This window comes from Stenella coeruleoalba (assembly GCF_951394435.1).
Source record: "Stenella coeruleoalba genome assembly, chromosome: 1".
Lineage (NCBI taxonomy): Eukaryota > Metazoa > Chordata > Mammalia > Artiodactyla > Delphinidae > Stenella > Stenella coeruleoalba.
In genome coordinates, this window is record NC_137169.1 from 1,984,841 (window position 1) to 2,008,030 (window position 23,190).

General features: G+C 58.8%; 1 protein-coding gene across 3 annotated transcripts in view; it reads left to right on the forward strand.

Annotated features, from left to right (window-relative positions):
- PRDM16 (PR/SET domain 16) overlaps nucleotides 1-7,831 on the forward strand; it is a 318,585-nt gene extending 310,754 nt beyond the window's left edge. For 2 of the 3 annotated variants that reach the window (XM_079946332.1, XM_079946333.1), the window contains exons 13-17: nucleotides 919-1,088; nucleotides 1,336-1,510; nucleotides 5,111-5,338; nucleotides 6,182-6,356; nucleotides 7,539-7,831. In XM_079946332.1, coding sequence (XP_079802458.1) covers nucleotides 919-1,088; nucleotides 1,336-1,510; nucleotides 5,111-5,338; nucleotides 6,182-6,356; nucleotides 7,539-7,673 — 883 coding nt within the window. In that variant the 3' untranslated portion in view covers nucleotides 7,674-7,831. The remainder of the gene's footprint in view (nucleotides 1-918; nucleotides 1,089-1,335; nucleotides 1,511-5,110; nucleotides 5,339-6,181; nucleotides 6,357-7,538) is intronic. The other variant, XM_079946334.1, reaches the window with a different exon arrangement.
- Nucleotides 7,832-23,190: the final 15,359 nt, after the last annotated feature.

Consider the following 23,190-nt stretch of genomic DNA (forward strand, 5'->3'; position numbering starts at 1 on the left):
TCTCTCATTCTCTCAGTGCCGGCAGTGCTCAGGCCCCCTCTGTCAGTTCCCGTGGGAGATCACCCTCCCTTTCCCTGCCCTCGGGGCCTCCAAGGGTGGTCGTGAAGGCTGTGCCCGCACGAGGCCCCACACCCACGGGGACCTGCACGTGGCAGGCGTCTCAAATCGTGCCTCATGGCAACTTCCCGTCAGTAGAGCGCTTTGCTCTGGTAAACTTGTGGGGGTCACGACAATATTCTGACAACAGAAGCATCTGGAGGAAAGAGCGTCTTTTTCTAATTTCCCAAGTGTGCCGTGCAGCCCGGCAACGGGTGCCCCTGCAGAGGGGCTGAGGGCGCCCCCCACTGAAGGGGGTCCGTGGACGGAGGCCACCTGACGGGGTGAGGCTGGGAGGCCTCTTCACCTCAGGGCAGTGAAGGATGCTCGAGAGAGTTGGGGCAGCCCCCGTGCCCTGTTAATGGACTGGCCAGCTGAGGCCCCAAGGGAGATGCGGTCCGCCCAAGGACCTGTGGAGAGGGGCCGGGACCAGGCCAGGGGAGGGTTCTCCGCCAGGGAGGAAGGTTGCAGGCAGCGGGTCTGGGCTCCTTCCCAGGAAAACCTGCCAGGAGTATCTTTCCTGGTGCGCGGGTGCCCCCGTGAGGCCGCCAGGAGCACGCCGCCCTCTGCCGTGGACCGCCAGGCCCTGGCCTCCGCGCTGGGCGGACCCAGACAGCAGAGAGGTTGAGAGATGAGGGGAGACGCCAGAAGGTCCCGGTGCTGCCCACCCAGGGGCACAGGCCCCAGAGGGTCCCCCCGGCCTGTTCAGGGCGCAGTCCGACACCATCCACCGCCCAGGGGCAGCTTTGCCAGGACCGCCTCCCAGGGCCCTCGGGGGTCTCCTCAAGGCCGGGGGCTCCGCTGAGGCGCCGTGTCTTACAGGTGTAAGTACTGCGACCGCTCCTTCAGCATCTCCTCCAACCTCCAGCGGCACGTCCGGAACATCCACAACAAGGAGAAGCCCTTCAAATGCCACCTGTGCAACCGCTGCTTCGGGCAGCAGACCAACCTGGACAGACACCTGAAGAAGCATGAGCACGAGCACGCTCCAGGTGGGGGTCCGTCCTGCGGGGAGGGGCGGGGCCGAAGGGAACGCAAGCTAGCTCTGTGGGGAGGCTCGCAGTCACCCCTCAAACCGTTGTCATTACGGAGAATCCTGTGCTCTTGGGTCTCCCAAGAAGTGGGTTCCCTGAGAGCGCCCCAAATACGCACCCCCCTTGGCTGCCCGCCCTGCCACTGGTGCGCCGCGGAAGGGGGGCTCAGCTGAGGGACGCCCCCCCTGACGCTGCCCCTCTGCAGTGAGCCAGCATCCGGGGGTCCTCACGAACCACCTGGCGACCAGCACCTCCTCCCCCGCCTCCGAGTCGGACCACCATGCACTTTTAGACGAAAAGGAAGACGCCTATTTCTCAGAAATCAGAAACTTTATTGCCAACAGCGAGATGAACCAAGCAACAACGCGAACAGACAAACGGTAAGAAACCCATCCCGGGGCCCCAGGAAGCTCTGGGCTCTGCATGGTCACCTGTATGGTCACGCCCACAGCAGGGTCCCGCGTCCCAGCACCAGGGACCCCAGGCCCACCGCAGAGGGCGAGGCCCGTGGGCTCTGCAGCCAGTGTCCATCCCAGCCCCCTCTCTGCCTCGGTTTCTCCACCTGCAGAGGGCGATTAGAACAGGCACCCTGGCCTGATGGCGTGTGTCACACGCTCAGTGCGGTACCAGCACCAGGCCTAAATGGTACAGTTTGGCCTCACGGTTGAGACGTGCAGCCGGACATGGGCCAGGCGACGGCTCCTGCCGTGAGACCCGCCGCGCCTCTGAAACTCCCGAACATTCTCATTTAATCCGAGGCAGAAAAGGTTTCTTAGCAAGAGAGCTGCCCCTTTAAATACACACACACAGAGGCAGGAGGACGGCAGAGTTGGGAATTCAGGGATGCGGAGGGTATTCTGCATAACCTCCATCCCGGGGCTCAGCTGGCAGAGAATCAGAGATGCCCACACTCCAAGAGTCCTCAGGGATGTGCTCCCCTAATTCTGCAGAGGCCCAGAGGAGGGGGTGGGCTGTGGCTTTGCGGCCCCATCCCCAGCAAGGTGACGAGGGTCCCCCAGGACACCCAGCTCCCCAAGAGCCTGTCTGTTCCCACATCACTGGTGCCCCTGGGGGCAGAGCAGGGGCACCAAAAAGACCTGTCAAATCTACAAATGGGCATGACACGACACTTGGACTGTTTCTGGCTCTGCTAAGTCCTGAATCTATGCCTGGGAAGGCGATCTCACCTGGCGCCTGGGTGGGCTCAGAGGAGGGGAAGTGGGAGAGGCTGGCCATGGGCTGCACATCCCAGAGCCCTGGCTGGCAGTGGAGACCTCACTCCTGCGGGCAGCCCTGCCTGCTCTACGGCCAACAAAGCGCCCATGGCCATCCTTGGCTCTGGGCACACGCTATGGTCTCATGGGAACCCAGGCCCTGCCATCTGCTCCGGGGTGTGGAGTTGTGCTCAGACAGCGCCCGCGGCTCTGAGGGCCGTGCGTACTTCAAGCTCTGTGATCTCCGCCTTCAAAGTCACGGACCTGAGCGCCCAGGGGCTGGGCCACGAGGCACGTCCTAGCTGTTGGAGACTCTTCCTTTGTGCCCAGGGCAAAGCCAGACGAGAACTGACACACGCCCGGGGCATCCTCCCTGGGGTGGGCGGCCGCACCTCAGGCTTGGGTGACAGGCCCAGCTCTCAGCCACGAGGAGGACACTCCCGGAGAGCCACCAGACAGAGGGCTTGTCCCCAGAGGGAAGAGGGGACGGCACCATCCTAACCCCACGGAGCAGAACGTTTCAACCAGGGCCCCTGGGGGCGGTCCGTGGGGCTCAGAGGAGGCTGGCCTCGCGTCCCGTGCCAGCCCAGGCCCTCGGCTGGCCCGCCTGCTGACGCTGCATCCCGGGAGCCGGGAGCCCCTGGGGGTGCCTGCACGTCGTTGTCGGAAATGGAGACCATGGTCACAGTTGACGTTTGTCGGCTAACATGCGGAAAGCGGTAGGATGCTGGCGGTCCTGTTAGGGGCCAGTACTAACATCCAGAACCAGCATCTTTCTCTTGACCGTCAGTGAGAATTGAGGGCCTGCCAGGCTTCCTGGCCCTACAATCCCAGAAACTCCGGGGCTGAGTTCTGTCCCCCCCAAATTCCTATGCCATGTCCGATAGGACTGGTGTCCTTAGAAAAGGGGGAGATTGGGGCACACACACGCACAGGGAGGTACCGTGTGAGGACAACGCAGAGATCGGGTGATGTGCCCACAAGCCAAGGAGTCCCAAGCATCGCCAGCACCCCACTGGAGTCCAGGGGAGGAGCCGGGAGGAGAAGCAGCCCTGTGACACCGGGACCTGGGACGTCTGGACTCCAGGACAGGGAGGGGTGGATCCCCGCTGTCTGAGCCGCAGCCGTGCTGCTCTGGTGCGGTGGCCTCGGGGAGACTCCCCCGCCCCAGGCAGCCGTGTGGAGGCCTGGACACTCGTCCTGGTGTCCTCTCTGTCTGAAGCCGTCTCCAGCCAGACCCCCCGCTCTGTCCCCGCCATATCCGCCCCTGTCCCCACCCAGCGAGCTCTGATGCTCGATGCAGGCCTCCCACCAACGAGCAGACCCTCTATGCAGGGCGGGGCTGGGGACGCAGAGACAAAGCGCTCGAGGTTGCTGCTCCTACAGAGAGGGGCTCATGTATAAACCTGCACAGAGAGCTCAGGCTCGCTTAACTGACACACAGGGCTTTGCACTGATCCGAGCCCCGGGGCACAGGGCTCCCCACCTGCACTGTGCACCAGCCCTCAGCGTGGGGCCTGTTCTCACGTCCCTGGGAGGGCGTGGGCTCCGAGATGGCAAGCCCCGTCCGAGGGGACCCTGCCAAGACCCAGAGTGGGAGGCAGGACCTGGCTCTGGGGTCCTCACCGCGGTGGACGGGCGTGCACCTGGTGACAAGGGAAATGTGCTGGGGTCCTGCCCGTCCTGGAGGGCAGGTCAGCTCTCAGCCTCCGCATACTTCCCTGTGGAAAGAGAAGAAGTGAAGACAGGGACGGGCGAGAGCAGGGCCATCGGGGTCTCCCCCAGCTCAGCCCGGCCCCCCACCCTCTCTGCGTTTGGAAGTGGTGACCACTCGGGGGGGACGTATCCTCTCGCCTTGGTGCCCCGAGCAGGAGCCCAAGTCTCCCCTGACAGCAGTGAACAGACTCCCGTGGGCCGTGTGGGGTCCAGGAGGAGTGGGGACGGGGGGCTCGAACTCGGGCTCCGGAAGCGTGTGCTTCGCCCTCCACCCCCCCCCACCCACGTGTCGGACCCCCGCCCAGATGGCCTCGGGCCCAGCCCACCTGTGGCCGCAGCCCCTGGTCACAGACTTGCAGACGCACCAGACACAGCTGGTGACATTTTCTGAAGGGAATGAACAACCTGTCCCTCACTGCTTGTTCTCTGCTTTCAGTGATGAGGACCCAGGGTGGGAAAGGCTCGCCCGGCTGCAGGGACCCCGAGGGAAATGAGGTGGGGTCCGGGCTGCAGGAGAGAGCCCCCTGGCGGGTTTCCATCGCTGACAACAGCCCGGTCCGCGTGGTCCGGGACCCTGGATCCCAGACGCTCCATCCGCGGAGGGGCCGCCCCGTCCTCGTGTCCTCACGGCGGGCGGGGGGGAGCAAGCATCCACCAGGGCCGGGCCAGCAGCCCTCCCATGCTCTGAGCCCCCCAAGGGCGCCCCTTGTGCGGTGCCCAAGCCCAGAGCCCCCTTCCCCACCGGCCCGGCCGTGGCTTCCTTCCCTGAGCCACTGAGTGGCCCACTGTCCTCGCTGGCATAACAGGAGCCCTGCCGCCGAGCGGTGCCCACCCAGCCCCTGCCCAGCCCTCAGCAGTCCCCCTTCTCGGCCTGAGTCACTCACTCCACAAGGATGGCAGCCGAGCCACCCAGGACCCCGGCTCTGAGGGTTCGGTGACCGCGGGGGGGCAGGCTGCCTTCGAAGGGGGCGGGGCGGCCATCAGGGAAGGCGGAGGCGTGACCCACTGGCCTCTGGGCGTCTGTGGCCAGCTCCGTCCATGTCATTTCAGGCCGGAAGTCCAGGACCTGGACGGTGCCCCCCCGTGCCCGGGCCTGGCCGGCGGGAAGCCCGAGGACGCAGAGGAGGAGGAAGAGGACGAGCTGGAGGACGACGGCGACAGCCTGGCGGGGAGGTCCCAGGACGACACCGTGTGCCCCACGCCGGAGCCCCAGGCCGCCTGCGAGGACGAGGAGGACGGGCCCGCCTCCCTGGCCATGGGCTTCGACCACACCCGAAGGTGGGCGCCGGCCCCCGGCCCCCGGGTGCCCCGCGCGCCGGGGGGACCTCGTTCCCACACCCACCATCCGCCCAGCGGGGTTCACCCTCCTTCCCAGCAGGTGTTCCTACTGCAGGGACTTGTGTGTGCAGGCGGGGGTGAGGCCGGGCCCCAGGAAAGGGGGTCAGGGCTCCAGCCCCCCACACTCGCACGCGCGCGCAAACACACACGCTTCCCCAGGCCCGGAAGCAGAGTGGGGGAGGGGACGGCTGAGAGGGAGCTGGTCCTGGACCCGCGGGCCGTGTCCGGCCCTGCGGAAGAACCAGAGCGGTGACATCTGGCCTCCAGCAGGCTGTGAGGGGCGGGGGCTGAGCACCCACAGTTCTGGAAGCAGGTGAACCACAGCCACGTCCCCAGGTCCCGACCGCTCGCCGCCTGCTTTCAGCACCGGTGAGGCTGCCAGCGTTCCATGATCCTCCTGGGGGAGGCCCGTAGATGCCGGAGGCCTTTCCGAGATGGCCCATTTCCTCCCACCCCTGAGTGCTGGGGGCAGGAGCCCCGGGCCGCTCCAGAGCCACCCAGATTCTCGGGAACCGAGGTGTCCCCGGCTGCCCCCATCCCTGAGGCCCAGCGCCCCGCCTGCTGCTTGCGGTGTGTGCACGTACTCATCTCCCTCTGTCGCTCTCCTGCATCCGTGTGGCCTCTGTCCAGGTGTCCGTGTGTCCGTGTGTCTGTCTCCTCGTGCACGTGGCCCGTGGAGATGCCGTGACGCGCATGCAGGCATGGAGCCAGCTGTGGGGCATCAGAGAGGTGGCGAGAGGCCAGGCCGGCTAACGGCAGGCCCCTCTCCGGTCGTTGGTGCAGGTGTGTTGAGGAGCGACCAGGCGGTCTGTTGGCTTTGGAGCCGATGCCGACTTTTGGGAAGGGGCTGGATCTCCGCAGAGCAGCTGAGGAAGCATTGGAAGTTAAAGATGTGCTTAATTCCACCTTAGATTCTGAGACTTTAAAACAGACCCTGTACAGGCAGGCTAAGAACCAGGTAGGTACCCGCCAGAGCCCACCCCCTCGCCTTCCCCAGGCTGGACGGCAGGCGGCAGCCGCGCCCCCCCCACCAGGGACAGCCTCGCCTCTCGCTGTGGCCATCCCACGTCTGCCTGGGGACACCTCCCATGCCTATTGCATTGGCTAGAGAGACCCCCAAGTGACTGCCCTTGCCCACAAGTGGGGTGGGGCAGGGAGAGGTTGAGGGCAGATGAACGCAAGCAGGACAGTCACGGGGGCGCTCCCCCCGCAGTGCTCACGGACACGTGGGTCCCCGTCCTCACGACCCTGGAGGGAGGCGTCCACAGCAGGTGCCCTGCCCTTGTGGCTGTACTGGCCTCCCTCTGCCTCTACCCGAGCAGGGATGATGATAGCCCAGGGTCTTCTCGAAGGACGCTGCCCCGTTGGGGGTCAGGATTGCAAGCGGCAGCCGTGACGGGGTCAGCGGGCACCCGGCCGGCTGGGCACGTCTCGTTCCTCAGCACAGGTGTCGCAGGAGCCTGCCTCCTGCTTCTCTCCAGTCTGGGGGGCTCGGGGTTTCACTCAGCTCTCTGCAGCCCACCCGAGGCTCAGCAAAAGCCGTTTGCGTGTCTGTCTTCGTCTTTTTACTAATGCTGTCGGAGCGTGAACTCGGGGGGACACCCCCCAGCCCGCCTGCTCTGAGCGGCCCCCGCTCCCGTCTGCTCACGCCCTGTGGGCTAAGCCGGGCTCCAGGCCAGAGGCACGTCTCAGAAACGCTGCACGTCGTTTCCCCAGACTATCTCTGTGCTGCCACCGTGGTCATCCACAGGGGACAGGCCTCACCAGGCAGGGCCTGAGCCTCGTTGACAGGGTCTTAGCAATAACTCCCAGCATTCCCAGTCCCTCCCAAAGAGCACACTTGCCTGGGAACGCGTGCTGATCGCCAGGGGACGTGGAGGCGACTGCAAGGGTGGATGTGCCCCAAAGAGGCTGAGGGTCTTGGTGGCACTCTGCACAAGCGCCTGGCAGAGCTGCCCCCTCCGCGCCTTCCTCCTCTGTGGGCCGGCCCCCGCGCCTCTGCCCTCATCTACCTCTGGAGCTGAGGCCGGCCAGAGCGGGTGGGAGGCCGGGAGGGGACGGGGCCGGCCTGGGGTCCGCAGGACCGCAGCCCGCACCGCTCACCTGCCCGTCCCGTGTGTGCCCCGCCCTCTCCCGCCAGGCGTATGCAATGATGCTGTCCCTTTCCGAGGACGCTCCTCTCCACACCTCCTCCCAGAGTCCTCTGGACGCCTGGTTGAACATCGCGGGAGCCACGCCAGAGTCCGGAGCCTTCAACCCCATCAACCACCTCTGACCGCCCCCCGAAGGGCTGGGGTCAGAGTCCAAGCGAGGCCACCACGGGCCCCCGACGTCCCGACAGAAATCCCAGCTGCGGAAGATGGAGGCCAGGGCCTCGGGGAGCCGGAGCGGCCCGGGGCCGAGGAGACCCCTTGTCACCTGCGTCTGACCTCTCCTCAGCGTCTGTGCCCCCGGCCATGGTCCAACTTTAACTTTTCCAACGAAAACTCAGAACCCGGAGTCCTCAGAGCCGTCGTAGGGTTTCACCGGCTCTAAGAACTGGTCTTGAGGACGGCGTTCGAGATGGTTCAGCTCACAGTGTCCGGGTGCAGCGCGGGGGGGCTGCTTTGCAGAGTCAAGCCCATGGGCGAGGGCGGGATTTGAACCCCAAACTGAGGCCGGCGGGCCGCTCCCAGGCACCCGCGTGGTGTCTCGAGAGGGAACGGACAGCTGGGTGTGCTCTAAAGAGGGAATCGCCCGGATGATTTTTATAACGAAGATTACAAGAATGACCCTTTTGGTAATCTTATTGACGACAGAGTCTATTTAAGCATGTGGTTTTAAAAATAGACAGTATTTTTTAAAAAGAAAAATCAAAAAGTGACTTGCCAATTGTTTTTTAAAAGTAATTTTGCATTGCTTTGAAATCTCCGCTTATTTGCAAACCCAAACCTGCCTGGGAGCCAGCACTGCGTTTGGGGGTGTTCTTTATACTGTAGATGCAGAGAAATTTTCTATCTCTGACCGTATTTGTAAAGCCAAGGTGATTCTGGGGTCCCCCCCCCGGGCAGAACTGAGTTTGGGGGGCCGACTCCCGTGAGCAGTTTCGGACTGTGCCCGGGAATCAGATACGGTGTCCTGGGCTGGCCCAAGGCTGGGACTCGGAGATGTGCCTGTCATCGTGTGCCGTGCGATTCGTGCCCGTGGCCCCCATCCAGACGCCCGGTTGTGTGGGGGAGGGCGGAGCGGTGGCTGGTTCCCTGATGTTCTCCCCACAAGGGCTGTGCCTCGGCCACCCCACAGCAGCCCGCCCGCCACCGTCCTCAGAAGGCAGGAACTGCCGGTCACGTTCGGATCTCCAGCCCTCACCCTCACCCACCCCCGGTCAGACGGACAAGGGGGAGGAAGCGGGCCTCCGCGGGGGCCACCGGGGGCCACACTTCAAGGCTCCCTTTTGCTCCAGGCCGCCAAGCTTCACGTGCACCTGACACCCCAAGACACGACTGCCACTTCGCTCTTTGTGTGGGCTCCTGGCGGGCAGGACCCGGCTCCAGAACGAAGGGCGTCCAGACGCGACCTACCGCAAAGAGCAAAGACAGCACAGCCCCGTGGGGACGGCGCCTCCCCGGGGACCAGGCTACTTCTCCACTCGGATGGGCTTTAAATTATTCCCGTAGGGGCCAATTTCGAGTAATCGTTTGTTTTCCCTGATGGAATTGACCTTAATCTGTATATAACTTGTAATTTTTTCTAATTCATTTCTTTTCTTATTTTATTTCTTCCTTAACAGTATTTTTGGCATTAGACATTCTTATTGTGAAGAAATAATGTTAATATAAGTATCTAGTGAAGGACCAAAACCGTGTAATAAGGTCGTGTGATGTGTGATCAATAACCAGGGAGTGGGGCCGTTTTGAAAGTGCCAAATACCCCGCGTCCCCCGCGCCCAGCAAATCCTGCTGCCCGTTTTCCAGACAATCATGTGTTTCTGTTCAATTTGAGTTTCAGCTGCGTTTAAGACAAGTGCTCTATTTATTTCTTTTCTTGTTTGGAAGATAAGAAGCAGAATAGCATCCTGAGAAGAAGAGAAAAAAAAAAAAAATCTCCCAAGTTGCCCTAGAAAACGTGTGAAAATACAAACGGCTGTGGAGTGGCCAAGCGTTCGGCCACTCCAGGCCAAGACAATCGTCCACCTGGGCACTGGGGGTCCAGCCTCGTGCTGGAGACCTGCGGTGGGGAGTCCCCGGGGGCGCACAGACCTGCGGGTCCCAGTGAAAGGGCTTTGGCCCTTCCCAGATCCAGTCGAGGTGACAGGCTCAGAGCACCTGGCATGTGGGCGCCGGCTGGAAGGTCGCCCCCGGGGCAGCCGGAGAAGCTGCTGGTGGAGGACGGGCCGTGGCCACACCCGTGAGGATCTGCAGACTCAACGTCGGGCTCACACCTGCTCGGAGGCATCCTCGACCCGCCTCGGCCAGACCCGCCTGGTGTGTAGGAATTTCCAACTTCCCCTCCGCCGAGATGGGACCCCTTTGAAAAGTCAACCTCAGATACCAGCTCCCCATTTCTGTAAACCCAAATTATATGATTTCTTCTGCTAAAGAATAAGGTGTGTGCTTTTTTTTCCGATATGACTCTCTCAGTCCAAAACAGGACGTTTGGGCTGGGGGAGACCCGAGGGTCTGTTCCCTGCGGCCCGGCCCTGCCGTTCACCTCTGGTCTCTCTGTGACCGTCACGGTCGGACTTCTGTGGGCGATCTTCTTAAACATTATCTCTTCCCTTTCCTTCTTTTCTTCCCCTTCCCCAAGAACCCCGGTTGCACATTTTAAGTCCTGTTTTCTTGTCCCTCTGAAAACGATTAGAGCAAGCCCAGTTTCTCCTCTGGCCTGAACACTTGGCCGGCCTGGGGGGTGGGGTGGGGTCTGTCCTTGTACCCCTGGGCAAAGAAAGCACTTACTTCCTATGCCTGGTGTGTCCGTGAAGCCGGGTTTCAGAGCTTAGCGTTGCTCCCAACCACAGCGAGCTGCCCCCCTCTGGTCTTTCTCTGCCCCCTGGGCTCTAGCACCAGCTGCTTGTTCAGGCCCCGACGCCTCCACGTGCCGGGGGACCCTCCGGGGTTGGGGTCTGGGAGCCAGGGAGCCCGGGCTGGAGAATTCCGAGATCCCAGCTTCGGAGCGCAGACACAGCAGGCAGCTGGCCGGCTGACCACTCTGTCCGTGGGCGGGTGGCCAGGGTCAGGGCTGTGGACTGGGTGTCCCACTGGGCCAGGTGTGTCCGGGGCCAGGGCCCTTCGGTCGAGCCTCTGCTGCTTCCCTCTCTGGACTGTGGACACTTACCCCCAAATGGAAATTCGAAAGGAAGCCCCCTCCCCTTTCCCTCCTCCGCCCCTCAAACCCCAGTCCCCCGAGGACCCACACCCTCTCATTCCCAGGCCCATGGGGTAGGATCCCAGGGCTGCCAATGCTTTGGCCGGCCAGCCCTTCAGCCCCCCGATCTGAACCCAGGGGCGTGCGTTCCTGCATCTGGCCTGGGATCCTGGGGTGCGGACGCGTGGACAGGGTGAGCCTGAGAGACTGCCCGGCCGGCGTGGCCTTCCTGCACAAAGCCAAGGGTGCAGCCAGTGTGTCCAGACCCTGACTGGCCCTGGAAGCCCTGAGGGCCCTCGGCCTTCTCTGTCCTGGCTGCTTCCTCAGTTCACAAAGCACTTACCTGAATACACATCCCTCGTGTCAGCCCCGAAGCCTCAAGCACTGGATTATGGAACCCCTGTGCCCCGCCCCCCGGCCAAGTGACTGAAATCTACTGAGCTGTATTCACTGTGCTGTCCTGGGGGAGGGGCAAGGGGCAGCACCCCCCGGGAGAGCACCCTGCACTGCTGCCCGGGGTAGGGGGACGGACAGGGAGCCGGGCACCTCGCTCCCCTCCCGGCTGGGGACGCGAAGATACGGTTGCTCCTGGTCGGTGGAGGTCAGCCGGGTCTCAAAAGCCATGAAACTGTGTCTCTGTAGCAATGAGCGATACTGTGACTAAGACGTCCTCCCATTATTCCAAGGAGCGATCCTTTTCTCCTGCCATTCCAGTGTTTTTGTTTTATTTCTTTTCTGTCACTGATTCATATTACCACTTTTGGAAAAAAATAAAAGAAGATGAAATGAAAAGGCAGCTTGAGTTTCCGAATGTGCAATTCACTTGTGGACAAAGTGACCCTAAAGGTTCCTTTCGTGCATTTTGCATCCTCTGTTCTGTTCCAGACGAGGGAAGCTGAGCCCCGTGTCGGAATACGGCACTGACAGCATCTGTATGCGTACGCTGGTGACACTCCAAACCTGTGCACCCGTGTCATCCTTCACCACTGTTACATTACAGATTCGGTTTCTTTTATTTTCTTTTAGAGCTATATAATGTTGTAAAAGAAATCAAATGTAAATGTCTGGTTTTCATAGAATGTTTTTTAAAAAACCATTGAGAAGGAGGCTGGTGTGTGTCCCACGTCCCCCGATTGTAAATTGCTTCTGTTCTAAGTAAACTGTGCATGGCTCGTGTGTAGCAGTCATTACCGTGTCTGTTCGTGAAATTTTTACAGAAAGGAAAATCCCGTAGACGCACTTACTGAATCTGTGATTAGGGTCGACGTCCTCAAGACTAGAAGTCTCGAACTGCCCACGCGGAAGACGCAGTTCTTAATCCATACGGAAATCGCTGTGGGAGAAGGAAATTAAAAGGACACCACGTGTAGGAGTCATTCAGAGAGCGATTCTGCAGATTTCATTTCGATGCTTGTGATAAAGACAGATGTACTTGTGTAGAGAAACGTCTTTAAGATGAAGCCTAGGAGAGCCGATTTCGAGGTTGACGCTGTAGTCTAGGACCGTATACCAAATGTAATCTTCCCGAAGCTACAATGAATTTATACATGAGATTGATATGCAATAAATCCGTGTGCTTTTCTAAGCCTCCGTGCCCTCCTGCTTCATTCAGGGAGAACAGAGGCCTCTGGGGAGGGCGGGGGGCGATGGACTTGAGAGTTGGGGCATGGCAAGGTTCTCCACCAGTCCTGATGGAGACGCCCCTGTGCCATCTTCCTGACGCCACCGCCAGGGCAGGTCCCCTTGCTGCTCCCGTTTTCCAGACTCAGAGAGGGCGCCAACTCCCCTGGATGGCCTTGCAGTGAGAGTGGTGGTCTCCAGGTGTGTCCTCCTGAGGTGGGCCCACCCTCACGCGTGCCTGAAGGACGGAGGCTGAGCAATTGCCCAGGCCGCAGGGAGCGCCGACCCAGCCCTCAGGGCACCCCTCCTTCTGCGTACTCTTCTTGGGGACCTTCTTCACAGGGGCCCCCCAGCCTGATTCTGCTCTGACCGAGAGGCCTTGAATCATTAAACTACAAAGGGCGGATGCTCCGTGCCGAAGGTTAGGCCTTGTGAGACCACCCGGGGGGGTGCCCGAACCCTCACCCACGGGTGTCTCTACTCTACTTTCTGGTGACACAGAGGTTAATTAGTGTCACTCAGGTGTCCTCTAGGCCTGAAGCCTCTGGGCCAGCCTCGCCTGCCACATACAAATAGCCCCCACCCTGGCCCGGGTCCCTGTACTTCTCCCGGGCTCCTCACTGCCACCTCCTGCTGGCAGACTCCCCGCACCCCCCCGGCTCCTCCAGCACAGGCATGTTCAGGGGCAGCCCTGCCTGGAGGTGGGCACACCTGGAGGGTGCCAGGCCGGAGGTGGCATGTCTGGAAAACCCTCGGCTGGAAGTTTTGGGTGGTAGAGGGTCATCACGACAGAGGCAGCTTCCCCGGAGAGTGGACGCCGGCGGCTGGCCTTCCAGCATCTCCAGGTGGGGCTTCCGTAGGTGACATTTATGTTGCCTGACACCTGCTCATAAGCAAGACCTCCACTGCTGACTCACCTGAGCATCCCCACAGGTAACTTCTTCCCTGGCACACAGTCCCGGCCTCCTCTCCATCCCCAAAGCTCCTTGGCCCCCCTTACACACCACCTTCACCACTCAAGCCACGGGAGACGGCTCTCAAATTACGAGCACTCTCACACCAGTGGCCAACCCTCCCCAGAGCACGGGTTGATGTGGGCGGCACCCTCCTCACCCAAAGAGACCTGATGAGGTGCCTCTCTGACCAAACAACCCACCCACACCACCATGGCCCATGGTCCTCCCCAGACGTTTAAGGCAGGAAGAAAACAAGATTTCACGTCAAACAGAAATCGGGCAGCATCTCCCTTCTCCCCACGGCTTTCAAGTGCCTGGGGTCCAGAGTCTCCCCCACAGATGACATCTCAGGCTCCCAGAACATGCAGGAGCCCCTTAGCCTCTGTCTGTTCACAGAGTCAGAAACTATTACATGCACTGGATTTGGGGACTTTGAAGATGGAAAGTGACCTGATTTATTTCTCCATCCCCAAAGCCTGGCTTGAAACACTCAGTAGAAGGCAGCTTGCACAAAGCAGTGAAGGAATGAATGGATGATGGATGGATGGATGTGGGGATGGATGGATGGATGGATGGATGGATGGGTGGGTGGATGGTGGATGGATGGATGGGTGGATGGACGGATGGATGGATGGATGGATGGTGGATGGACGGATGGATGGATGGATGGATGGGTGGATGGTGGATGGATGGATGGGTGGGTGGATGGACGGATGGATGGATGGATGGATGGTGGATGGACGGATGGATGGATGGATGGATGGGTGGATGGTGGATGGGTGGATGGTTGATGGATGGATGGATGGGTGGATGGGTGGATGGATGGATGGACGAATGATGGATGGATGGTTTGCTGTAAGGACCCTCACTCAACATGGATTCTGGGATCTCCAGTGCCTCTGGAGGGGTCTGAACATACTCTGAGGAGGTAACGGGAGGGAGAAAGGCCTCGTGTCCCTAAACAGCAGCGCCAGGAGCCACCAGAGAGAAGGAACTGCAGCTGATCTTGGAACAGGATTCCTGGACCTAAATCCGGGCACTGGGCCTTTTTACTTTCTTCACACAGTCAAGTAAGTGCATGTTCCCAGGGAGGGATTGGTTGGGGGAATCAGTTAAACATTTCAAGGTGATTTCCTCCCTGGTGTGACTGACACCCTGAAATCTGAAGCCCATGTTCAGATGTGGGGTTCGCCCCAGAGCTCCGGGCACAGAGACCCTTTGGGAAATACACTTCCGTTCTCGGAGGACAAATGATGTCAATCACAGAACAGGTGCATGGCCACACCTCCGAAAGCTTGCGTGCTGGTCTCCAGCACACCCCGTCACACCCTCCCCGAGCTCCCAGCTGGGCTGCTGTAGGGGACCAGCCCGCCCATCTTTGTTCAGCCCAGCAGCCTTTCTCCGTATTCCGCTGAGGGGAGAGGAGTATCCCGGGACACGAGCCTGTCTGATAAGAGCCCTATTGTCAGGGAGACCCTAGAGGAAAAGAGGGCAGAGATACACAGAACAGGCTGACAAGCAGACTCTGTCTCCCTGAGGCCCAGCTCCTGGCACAGAGGATCGAGGAAAGAGCTCCATTTTGGAAACAAGGGGAAAAAATCAACAGGAGGAAAATGTGTCAATGAGGAATCTGTTTTCTGGGAGAAGAGATGCTTTTGAATTCCCCTTCGGATTCATTTTGGGCCAAGTGAGACCGTCAGTTATTTGCAGAGAAGCTATTCTGAGAATCCTTAACTTTATGTCTCGGGACAGCAAAAGTCTCCCCAAAATTGAGAAGTGTCCTAATTCAGGGTAAACTGGCCAGACGCAGGTTGGCTTTTGTGGGGACAAAGGGACCGGAAAGAGGTGCCCAGGAGAAGATGATGCTCAGAGGGGGATTCTGGGGCGGGAGGAGGCTTCCAGCCACAGCCCGGACTGCCGTCCCCATGAAGGGAAGAGCACTGTGCTCAGTACCGCCTGGCAACATCCTCCCCAAACCTCACACCCCATTCAGGAAAGGGAAGCTGGCTTTGCTCCAGAGTTCCAGGGCAGAGAGGACGGAATTCCAAGGTTACAAGATGGGGAAGCCCGGGCACCAGCGGAGGCCCCGCAGAGGGCCTGGGGCCCACCCAAAACCCCAAAGGAGGGGGTCAGCTCTTCTCTCCTGGGATCCAGCTGTGGCCCCCGGACTCCTGAGCCCACCAGGCCTTCCAGTCGATGCAGAGCAGGAGCCTGCCTCTGAAAGGCAGTGAACTGGAAACCTGCCGCCGCACAGACGTCTGTGTGTCCCTGTTCTCAGCAGCGCTGAGACATAGCTCAGCTCATCTCATCAGCTCAGCTGTGTCAGCTCAGCTCATCATAGCTGCGCTGGACAGAGCCCGAAGGTTATCCACTGCCGAGTGAGTATGCAAACCGTGGAAGTAAAGGAAGGCCCCCCACCATGAAAAGAGGCCAAGGCCATTTACTCAGAGCCTGACGCAGCCAGGCCTGCACTGGCACAGACTCAAAGGTGGGCCGAGGAGTGGGGGAGCTTCATGGCGGAAAGGGGGGGGTGGGTTCTGGGTGTGCCCTGATGGGGGCTGAGGGCCTGGGGGATCTGCAGGCACTGACTATAATGGGGGCGCCCCACGGGATTGGCTGGGGTCACACCTGGCTTTCTCTGGCTGGTCCTGAGTTGGAAGCAGGGACCAAACTGAGCGGCCTGGCCTGACCAGGTCCTGGCCGACTGGTTTGGGGCTTCCGGTTTAGCTGCCTGAGTTGTTTCCCGTCCATTGTGGGGCAGAGGTCTAAGTCCTCTTTCACGTCTGGTCGGCCGTCGTCTGTATAGTCTGTCTCCGAATACCATCTGTGGGGCACCCAAGGAAGGAATTCCACTCCTCAGTAAAGGGGCCACTGCTGAGGCACCCAGTGCAGCCAGGGCTCCCCACCAGGCCCCGTGGAGGAAGCTGCAGGCGCCGGGATCCCTGAGCAAGGGGGAGCCGGCCAGTGAGCGCCCGGGGCTGGGGCTGGGGCTGGGGAGGGCGGCTGGACTGCCAAGGGCGTGAGGAAGCCGCCTGGGGTGAGGTAGTGTTCCCTATCCATCGTGTTTATGCAACGATGCACTTGTTGAAAACTCATCTAACTGTACATGTTAAAGGGGCAATCTTGTTTTATGTACATTATAACTCAATTCAATGATTTTTCGAAAACAGTGTGTCCCGCCCACCTCCGCCTTGAGGAAAGGGTCCACCACGAAGCTCAAAGTTTTGGAGGCCCTGGAACACCTTCAATCACTTTCTGCCCAGGCTGGCAAGACTGGTCCCCGCTGCCACTGCGCCCGCCCCCAGGCCACCCAGCCTGCCCTCGGAGGAACCCTTCCCCCATGGCGTCCAGGCTGGGATTGGGGGTGGAAGGAGCAGGGGGCCTATGGCCGGGCCCAGGGCGAGCTCAGGGCCCCCAGCCTGGCCTTGCTGCAGGCATCTGGGGTGGGCCCACCCTCCAACACTCAGCTGCCTGAGCCCTGCCAGGACCCATCCAGCATGGAGCGCATGAGTGCAGGCCTTCTGCCTGCTACAATTTACAGAGTTTAGAAGTTCAAGGAAGCACATGGTAGACCATTTATGGTGACACACATGTGTAGGAAAAGAGCAAAAACATGCATGAGCTGGAAACACACCAAACTCAAAGTAGTGGTTTCCTCTGGGAAGCAAGGGAGGCAGAGGGGGGTTGGGGGAGACAAAGAGACAGAGACAGAGACAGAGGCAGAGACAGAGACAGAGACAGAGAGACAGAGACAGAGACAGAGGCAGAGAGACAGAGGCAGAGACAGAGAGACAGAGACAGATAGAGACAGAGGGACAGAGGCAGAGACAGAGACAGAGACAGAGAGAGAAACAGACTTCTTCCTTTCCAAAATGTATGCCTTTTATTGCTTTTTCTTGCCGCATTGCTCTGGCCAGGAGCAACACTGAATAGCAGTGGTGAAAGTGAACACCTTTGCCTCGTTCCAGAGATGGAGGAGAAAGTCTCAGTTTTTCACCATCAGGTATGATGTCAGCTGTAGATGGCCTTTACCGGGATGAGCAAGTTCCTCCTATTCCTATACGGCTGAGATTTTTATTATTAAGCATTGGATTGGGCTTTATCTTCAATTTATCAGTATCTATCTTCAAGTGACCGTATATCACTCCATGTAAAATATATGAACTTTACAACTGTATATTTCTACGCTCTCTTCCTGTCTTTTGGGTTTTTACTATATTTTACTTCTACATATGTTAAAAACTCCATAGTGCACTGTCATTAGTTTTGCTTTCAATATCTATTATCTTGAAAAGAATCTGTTTAAAACACATGGAAGGGCTTCTCTGACAGCCCAGTGGTTAAGACTTCACCTTCCAATGCAGGGGGTGTGGGTTTGATCCCCGGTCAGGGAGCTAAGATCCCATGTGCCTCAGGGCCAAAAAAAGAAAAAATAAACAGATGCAATATTGTAACAAATTCAATAAAGATGTTTTAAAAATGGTCCACATCAAAAAAAACTTTAAAAAAAACACACAGAAAAAAAAATCTGTCATGTTTATCCACATATTCACAATTTCCAGGGGGCTTCTATGCCTTGTGCAGACCTGAATTTACATCTCTTATCATTTTCTTATGGCCCAGAAAACTTCCTTTGACATTCACGGTAGTGCAGGTCTGTTAGTGATGAATTCTCCCAGCTTTTGTCCTACAACGTCTTGATTTCACTTTCATTCCTGAAAGACGTTTTGCTAGAAATGGACATCTTGGCTGACAGTTTTGTCTTCCTTTGTCACTTTAAAGATGTCCCCGTGTTCTCAGCTTGCTGTGTTTCTGATACGGATCAGCCGTTATTCTCATCTTTATTCTCAGGATTTTCTATTACTGCTTTTTAGCCCTTTGACTTGTTGTGTGTCCTGGTGTGGATTTCTTTGGATTCGTGCCATTTTGAGATCATTGAGGCTCTTGGATCTGCGGGCTTGAAGGTTTAGCCCACTGGGAAAATTTTCAGCCATTTTTAAAATTAACCACCGTTCTCCCCCTCACCCTTTTGGGCCTCTGATTACACGTACAGTTAGACTTCTTGATGTCAGTTCACAGATCAGCAAGTCTCTGCTCATTTTCCCCAGGCTTTTTCCTCTCTGTGCCTTAGGTTGGCTAGCATATGTTGTCCTGCCTTCAAGTTCCCTGATCTTTCCTTCTGTAGTGTCTAATCTGCTGTTAATTCCATCCAGTACATTTTTAAATGTTCATATCTTGTATATTTTTGTCTTTGGAATTGTCATGTGATTCAGTATTACACTTTCTCTTTTGATTATGGTCAAGGCTCCTTTTACATCCTCTGAATAGTTATAAAATCTGGGGTTTTTTTAACTTTTAATTTTATATGGAGTATAGTTGATTAACACTGTTGTGATAGTTTCAGGTGTACAGGAAAGTGATTGAGTTACACATATACATGTATCTATTCTTTTTCAAATTCTTTTCCCATTTAGGCTGTTACATAATACTGAGCAGAGTTCCCTGTGCTATACAGTAGGCTCTTGTTTGTTATCCATTTTAAATATCATAATATCTGTTTTAAATGCTTATCTGCTAATTCCATTGTCTATGTCATTTCTGGGTCTCTTTCTGTTGGCTGCTCTTTCTGCTCGGTCACATGGTCCTGCCTCCTCACATGTCTAGTAACGTTTAATTGGGTGCTGGAGGCTATACGTGCAGAACTGTCGAGACCCTAGATCTTGTTGGCCTTCTTTTAAGAATCTTGAGTTTCGTGCTAAAGGGCAGTTAACAGCTTAGAGGCCAGCCTGGTCTTTGCGAGTCTTGTTTCAAAGTTCTGACACGCCAGGTGTAGAAGAGCCTTCACCCCAGGGTCAGCTCACCCTACACCCAAGAAGTGGCCTTCTTTGATCTCCATCCAATGCCGTGGTGTCCACGAGGCCTTGTCATCCTGGTAGTTGGCTTTCAAGCATCTCTCAGCCCACGTGGATGCTAGGAGCTCTTCTCTGCCTGGCTTCCGGAATCCCACTCTACACACGCACAGCATAGCATCTGACCAGACTCGGCTGGAGATCCTTCTCGGCATCACTGCCTCCCCTCCAGGGCTCTGCCCACAAGTCCCAGTCCCCTCGGCCTCCCCAGACCCCATCTCTGTCCCCTCAGCTCAGTGAGGCCACTGTGCTCTGCTTGGTTCTGCCTTTTAGAAGAAAGCTGGGCAGGCGTGGGGCTCACCTCATTGGCTCCCTTCTCCCCTCTCTTCTCAGCCACCTGTTGTCCAAAGCTTAAAATGGTTGCTTCTCGTCGTTGCGTCCAGATTTCTGTTGATTATGGTGGGAGATGTATCCACGCCAAAATGTCTATAATGTTTTGAATTCTCAATTGGAGCAGATACATGCATTTAAAAAAATTATTTACCTCTTTGGAAACCTGAAAAAGTCCCTAATTACGAGAGGGGCCCTGGGCTTTGGAGTCAGACAGACCTGGGCTCTCATCTTGGCCGGGCCACTCACGAGCCAGGTGACAAAGCACAGACACTCGGCCTCTGGATTAAATGGGGATGATGACATTGACGCCTTAGGGAATTTCTGAAAGAATTCAAGAAGGTGAGGCAGGGGCCCAGCACACAGGAGGCACTTAATAGGAGGTAACAACCATTTGCTGCCTGGGGCACAGGAGGGGTGACCGTGTGCTCCCCGAACTGAGTGTCCTGCTCAGCAAAGCCACCCCCATGGGGCAGAGAGACAGCCAGCTCCGCTCGGCACCCTGGCCCCCAAGCCGCCCCCGTGCCCATCTGCAGACGCCACCCGGCCTGGGACTCCAGGCCCCCGGCACAGAGGAGCCTCTGTCCTCAGGCCCACTCACAGCCACTGCACCATCCGAGGTCAGCGAGACCTTTCCCAGCTGCCTGCCGGCTGGACCGGGCACCCGTGGGACCCTGCAGCGAGTGATGGGTCAGCCGGATGCCAGGGCCGGAGAAGAAAGGAGAGCTGTTGTGCCCCTTCCCTCCACCCCCCACATTCCCTGCGGCCCCAGGAGGGAAGGGCGGGCAGCGGGCACTGCCCACTCGTCCCTGGCAGCCTGGCTCGTCCCCAGCCCTGGGCACTGGAACAGTCAGACCCAAAGGCCTCCTGGGGGGTTGCTGGCCTCAGGATACTCTGCCTCTCTGGGCTGCAGCCCCAGCAGCTGAGCAAAAGCTTGGAAGACTCAGAGCGAGACCTCCTGGGCCATAGGTAGCTTCATTGTAGGAAATCCTGATAGCCATGGAGTCAGGGGTCCACATCCTCTCCCCTGTCAGGGACCCCAGAGGGGAAGGGCCCTCATTTCATGAGTGCTGGGCAGGCCAGGCACGCGCTGACCCACATCTTACATGGAGTCAGTGCAGGCTCCGCTCCCGGGACCCTGGCGCTAGGAGCTAAGGGCCCCAGCCCATGATGGGACTGTGACGTCCCCGCCAAGGCTCCCATGGGGGAGGGGGAGGGAGGGCCTTGCAAGGCCTCTACCTTTCAGCTCTCAAAGCTGAAAATCTCCCTTGGCTAGCAGGGAGACCTGGACGTGCGGGGTGAGCTCCGGCCGGCTACGCAGGTGAAGCCTGGGCTGTGCCGCCCGGCCTCCTCCCCCCAGCCTGCTGGACGGTGCTCAGCGAGGCCAGGCACAGACACACCCCTGCACACGGGAGAGGGCGAGCAGATGCACTCCATCCCGCACCCCGTGGAGTGTGCTTTCCAGCAGGCAGAGAAGAAGACAGAAACAAGTCAGCAAAGCAGAAGGCTCATCAGGGGCAGAGGAGCCCTGAAGAAAGACAAGACAGGACAGGGTCGGTCATCTTCCTGGGCCACCGCAACAAATGACCGCGAACCGGGGGCTTAAAATAACAGAAATGCATCCTCTCCCAGTTCTAGAGGCCGGACCTCTGGGATCAAAGTGTGGGCAGGGCCCTGCTCTCTCTAAGGCTCTAGGACGGGATTCTACCTGCCTCTTCCAACTTCTGGCAGCTGCCGGCATCCCCTGCGTCCTGCGCCCGCAGACGCATCACTCTGACCTGTCTCCATCAACACCTGACCCTCTCCCTTCTATCTGTACGTCCAGATCTCCCTCTTTTTATTGGATTTAAGGCCATTGGATGTAGGGCCTGGCCTAATCTGGTATGCTCTTGTCTAAATTACATCTGCAAAGACCCTATTTCCAAATAAGGGTACCTCACAGCACCATTCAGCTCTCAGCGAGGGCCACAGCCAGCCTGGAGGCCCAAGGCAGGGAAGGAGGGACCTGGGCGCCGTCCCAAAGGGCCATCTGCTCTGGGCTGACCTGGCCCCCATGCCCTTGGTCCCAGCCACAGGGTGGGAGAGTTCCACAGATTCGCCCCTGCTGGCAGGTGAGCGAGAGGAGCAGGGCCGTGCGGCCAGCCCCGCCTCCCTCTCCCCACGCAGGTGGCTTCGGTCTCTCGAGCTGCTTCCTTGCAGCCGCCAGCCCTGAGCGTGGACTGCGAGTTATTTCACAGGTCATCATCAAATCTCCACTTCACAGCTGAGCGCACAGAGCCCCAGACAGGCCAAGCCACATGCTCCGGGTCACCTGTCCCCAGCCACACACTGAGCCAGCGGGAGATGAAGAGACGGCCCCCAAAGCCTCCCAGTTTGGGGGCAGAGCCAGACTCAGGGTGCTGGAGGGGTGGGTGGGGATTAACCCTGCAGTGACCAAGCCAGGTTCTGAAAGAAGGTTGCATAGGAAGGCGTCGAGTGGGGGTCGAGAACCCACGGGGCCTGGGTCTCCCCACCAGCCGAGACCCTCCCGGACTCCCCCAGCCGCTCCCGCCTGCTTTCTGGGCCTTGTGGGTGTAGTACCCACTATGGCCCCTGGAGGGCAGCAGGTGCCCACATTTCCCGGGAGCAGCCTGGAAGCACTGTCCACCCAGGTGGCTGCAGGGCCCAGGACTCTGCCCACAGGGGTCAGCCGTGAGCCCTCACCCACCCAACACACACACAGATGGGACTGATGGCCCTGGTGGGCACTTCCTGTGGTCAGCCTGGGCCCTGCCACCTGGCAGACTGTTGGGCGCCATCCCTCTCACAGGCAGCCAGGCCCCGGCTGAAGGGCAGACTTTCGGGGGTGGGGGCACTGATGTCGGGCAGGGACTGGGAAGGCCACAGGTGAGCTCGACAGGCCTGCCCTTCAAACCACGACACCCAAGAAAATGTCCAGCCAGGTCGCCAAGCCTGCGGCGCCCCCTTGCCCTCCAGAGAGCAGCAAGCTCACAGGGCCGTCAGCCCTGGGAAGGCGGCACCAGGAGACGGCGGGCGTGCACCCCAGGCTAGACTGTGCCCTGCCAGCTGGCATGTCCCTGCACCCTGCCCCCCGTGCCAACACCTGGGGTCAGCGAAGGGACTTTGCAGGCTGGAAGCTCACCCAAATGCACAACCCAGCGTGGGGCTCAACTGGAAAGACACTGGGTGGCACATCTGGCCATGGGCCTTTCCTGGAAAAGGGACCTGAAGACAGGTGGGAAGGGGCTGACACCCAGCACCTCCAGGGCTGAGTCCTGGGATCTCAGGTCACATCAGTGCGTCACCAGGCCCTTGCTGAGCACCTGCTGTATACAGGGCCCTGGGCTCTGTGCCGTGGGATGAACATACAAGAGCTGTGGCAGGAAGGGGCTGTATTAACAGAGGAATAGTATCCAGAAGAGAGGAGGCGAGTGTCCCCCGCATTTGAAGGGGGATTTTCACACATTTTGAAGCATTTTGGGGGAACATGCCAGGATGACAAATGATTTGGATTCCGTGTCATATCAAGAATGACTGGACTTCCCTGGTGGCACAGTGGTTAAGAACCCGCCTGCCAATGCAGGGGACAGGGGTTCGAGCCCTGGCCCGGGGAGATCCCACATGCCGCGGAGCA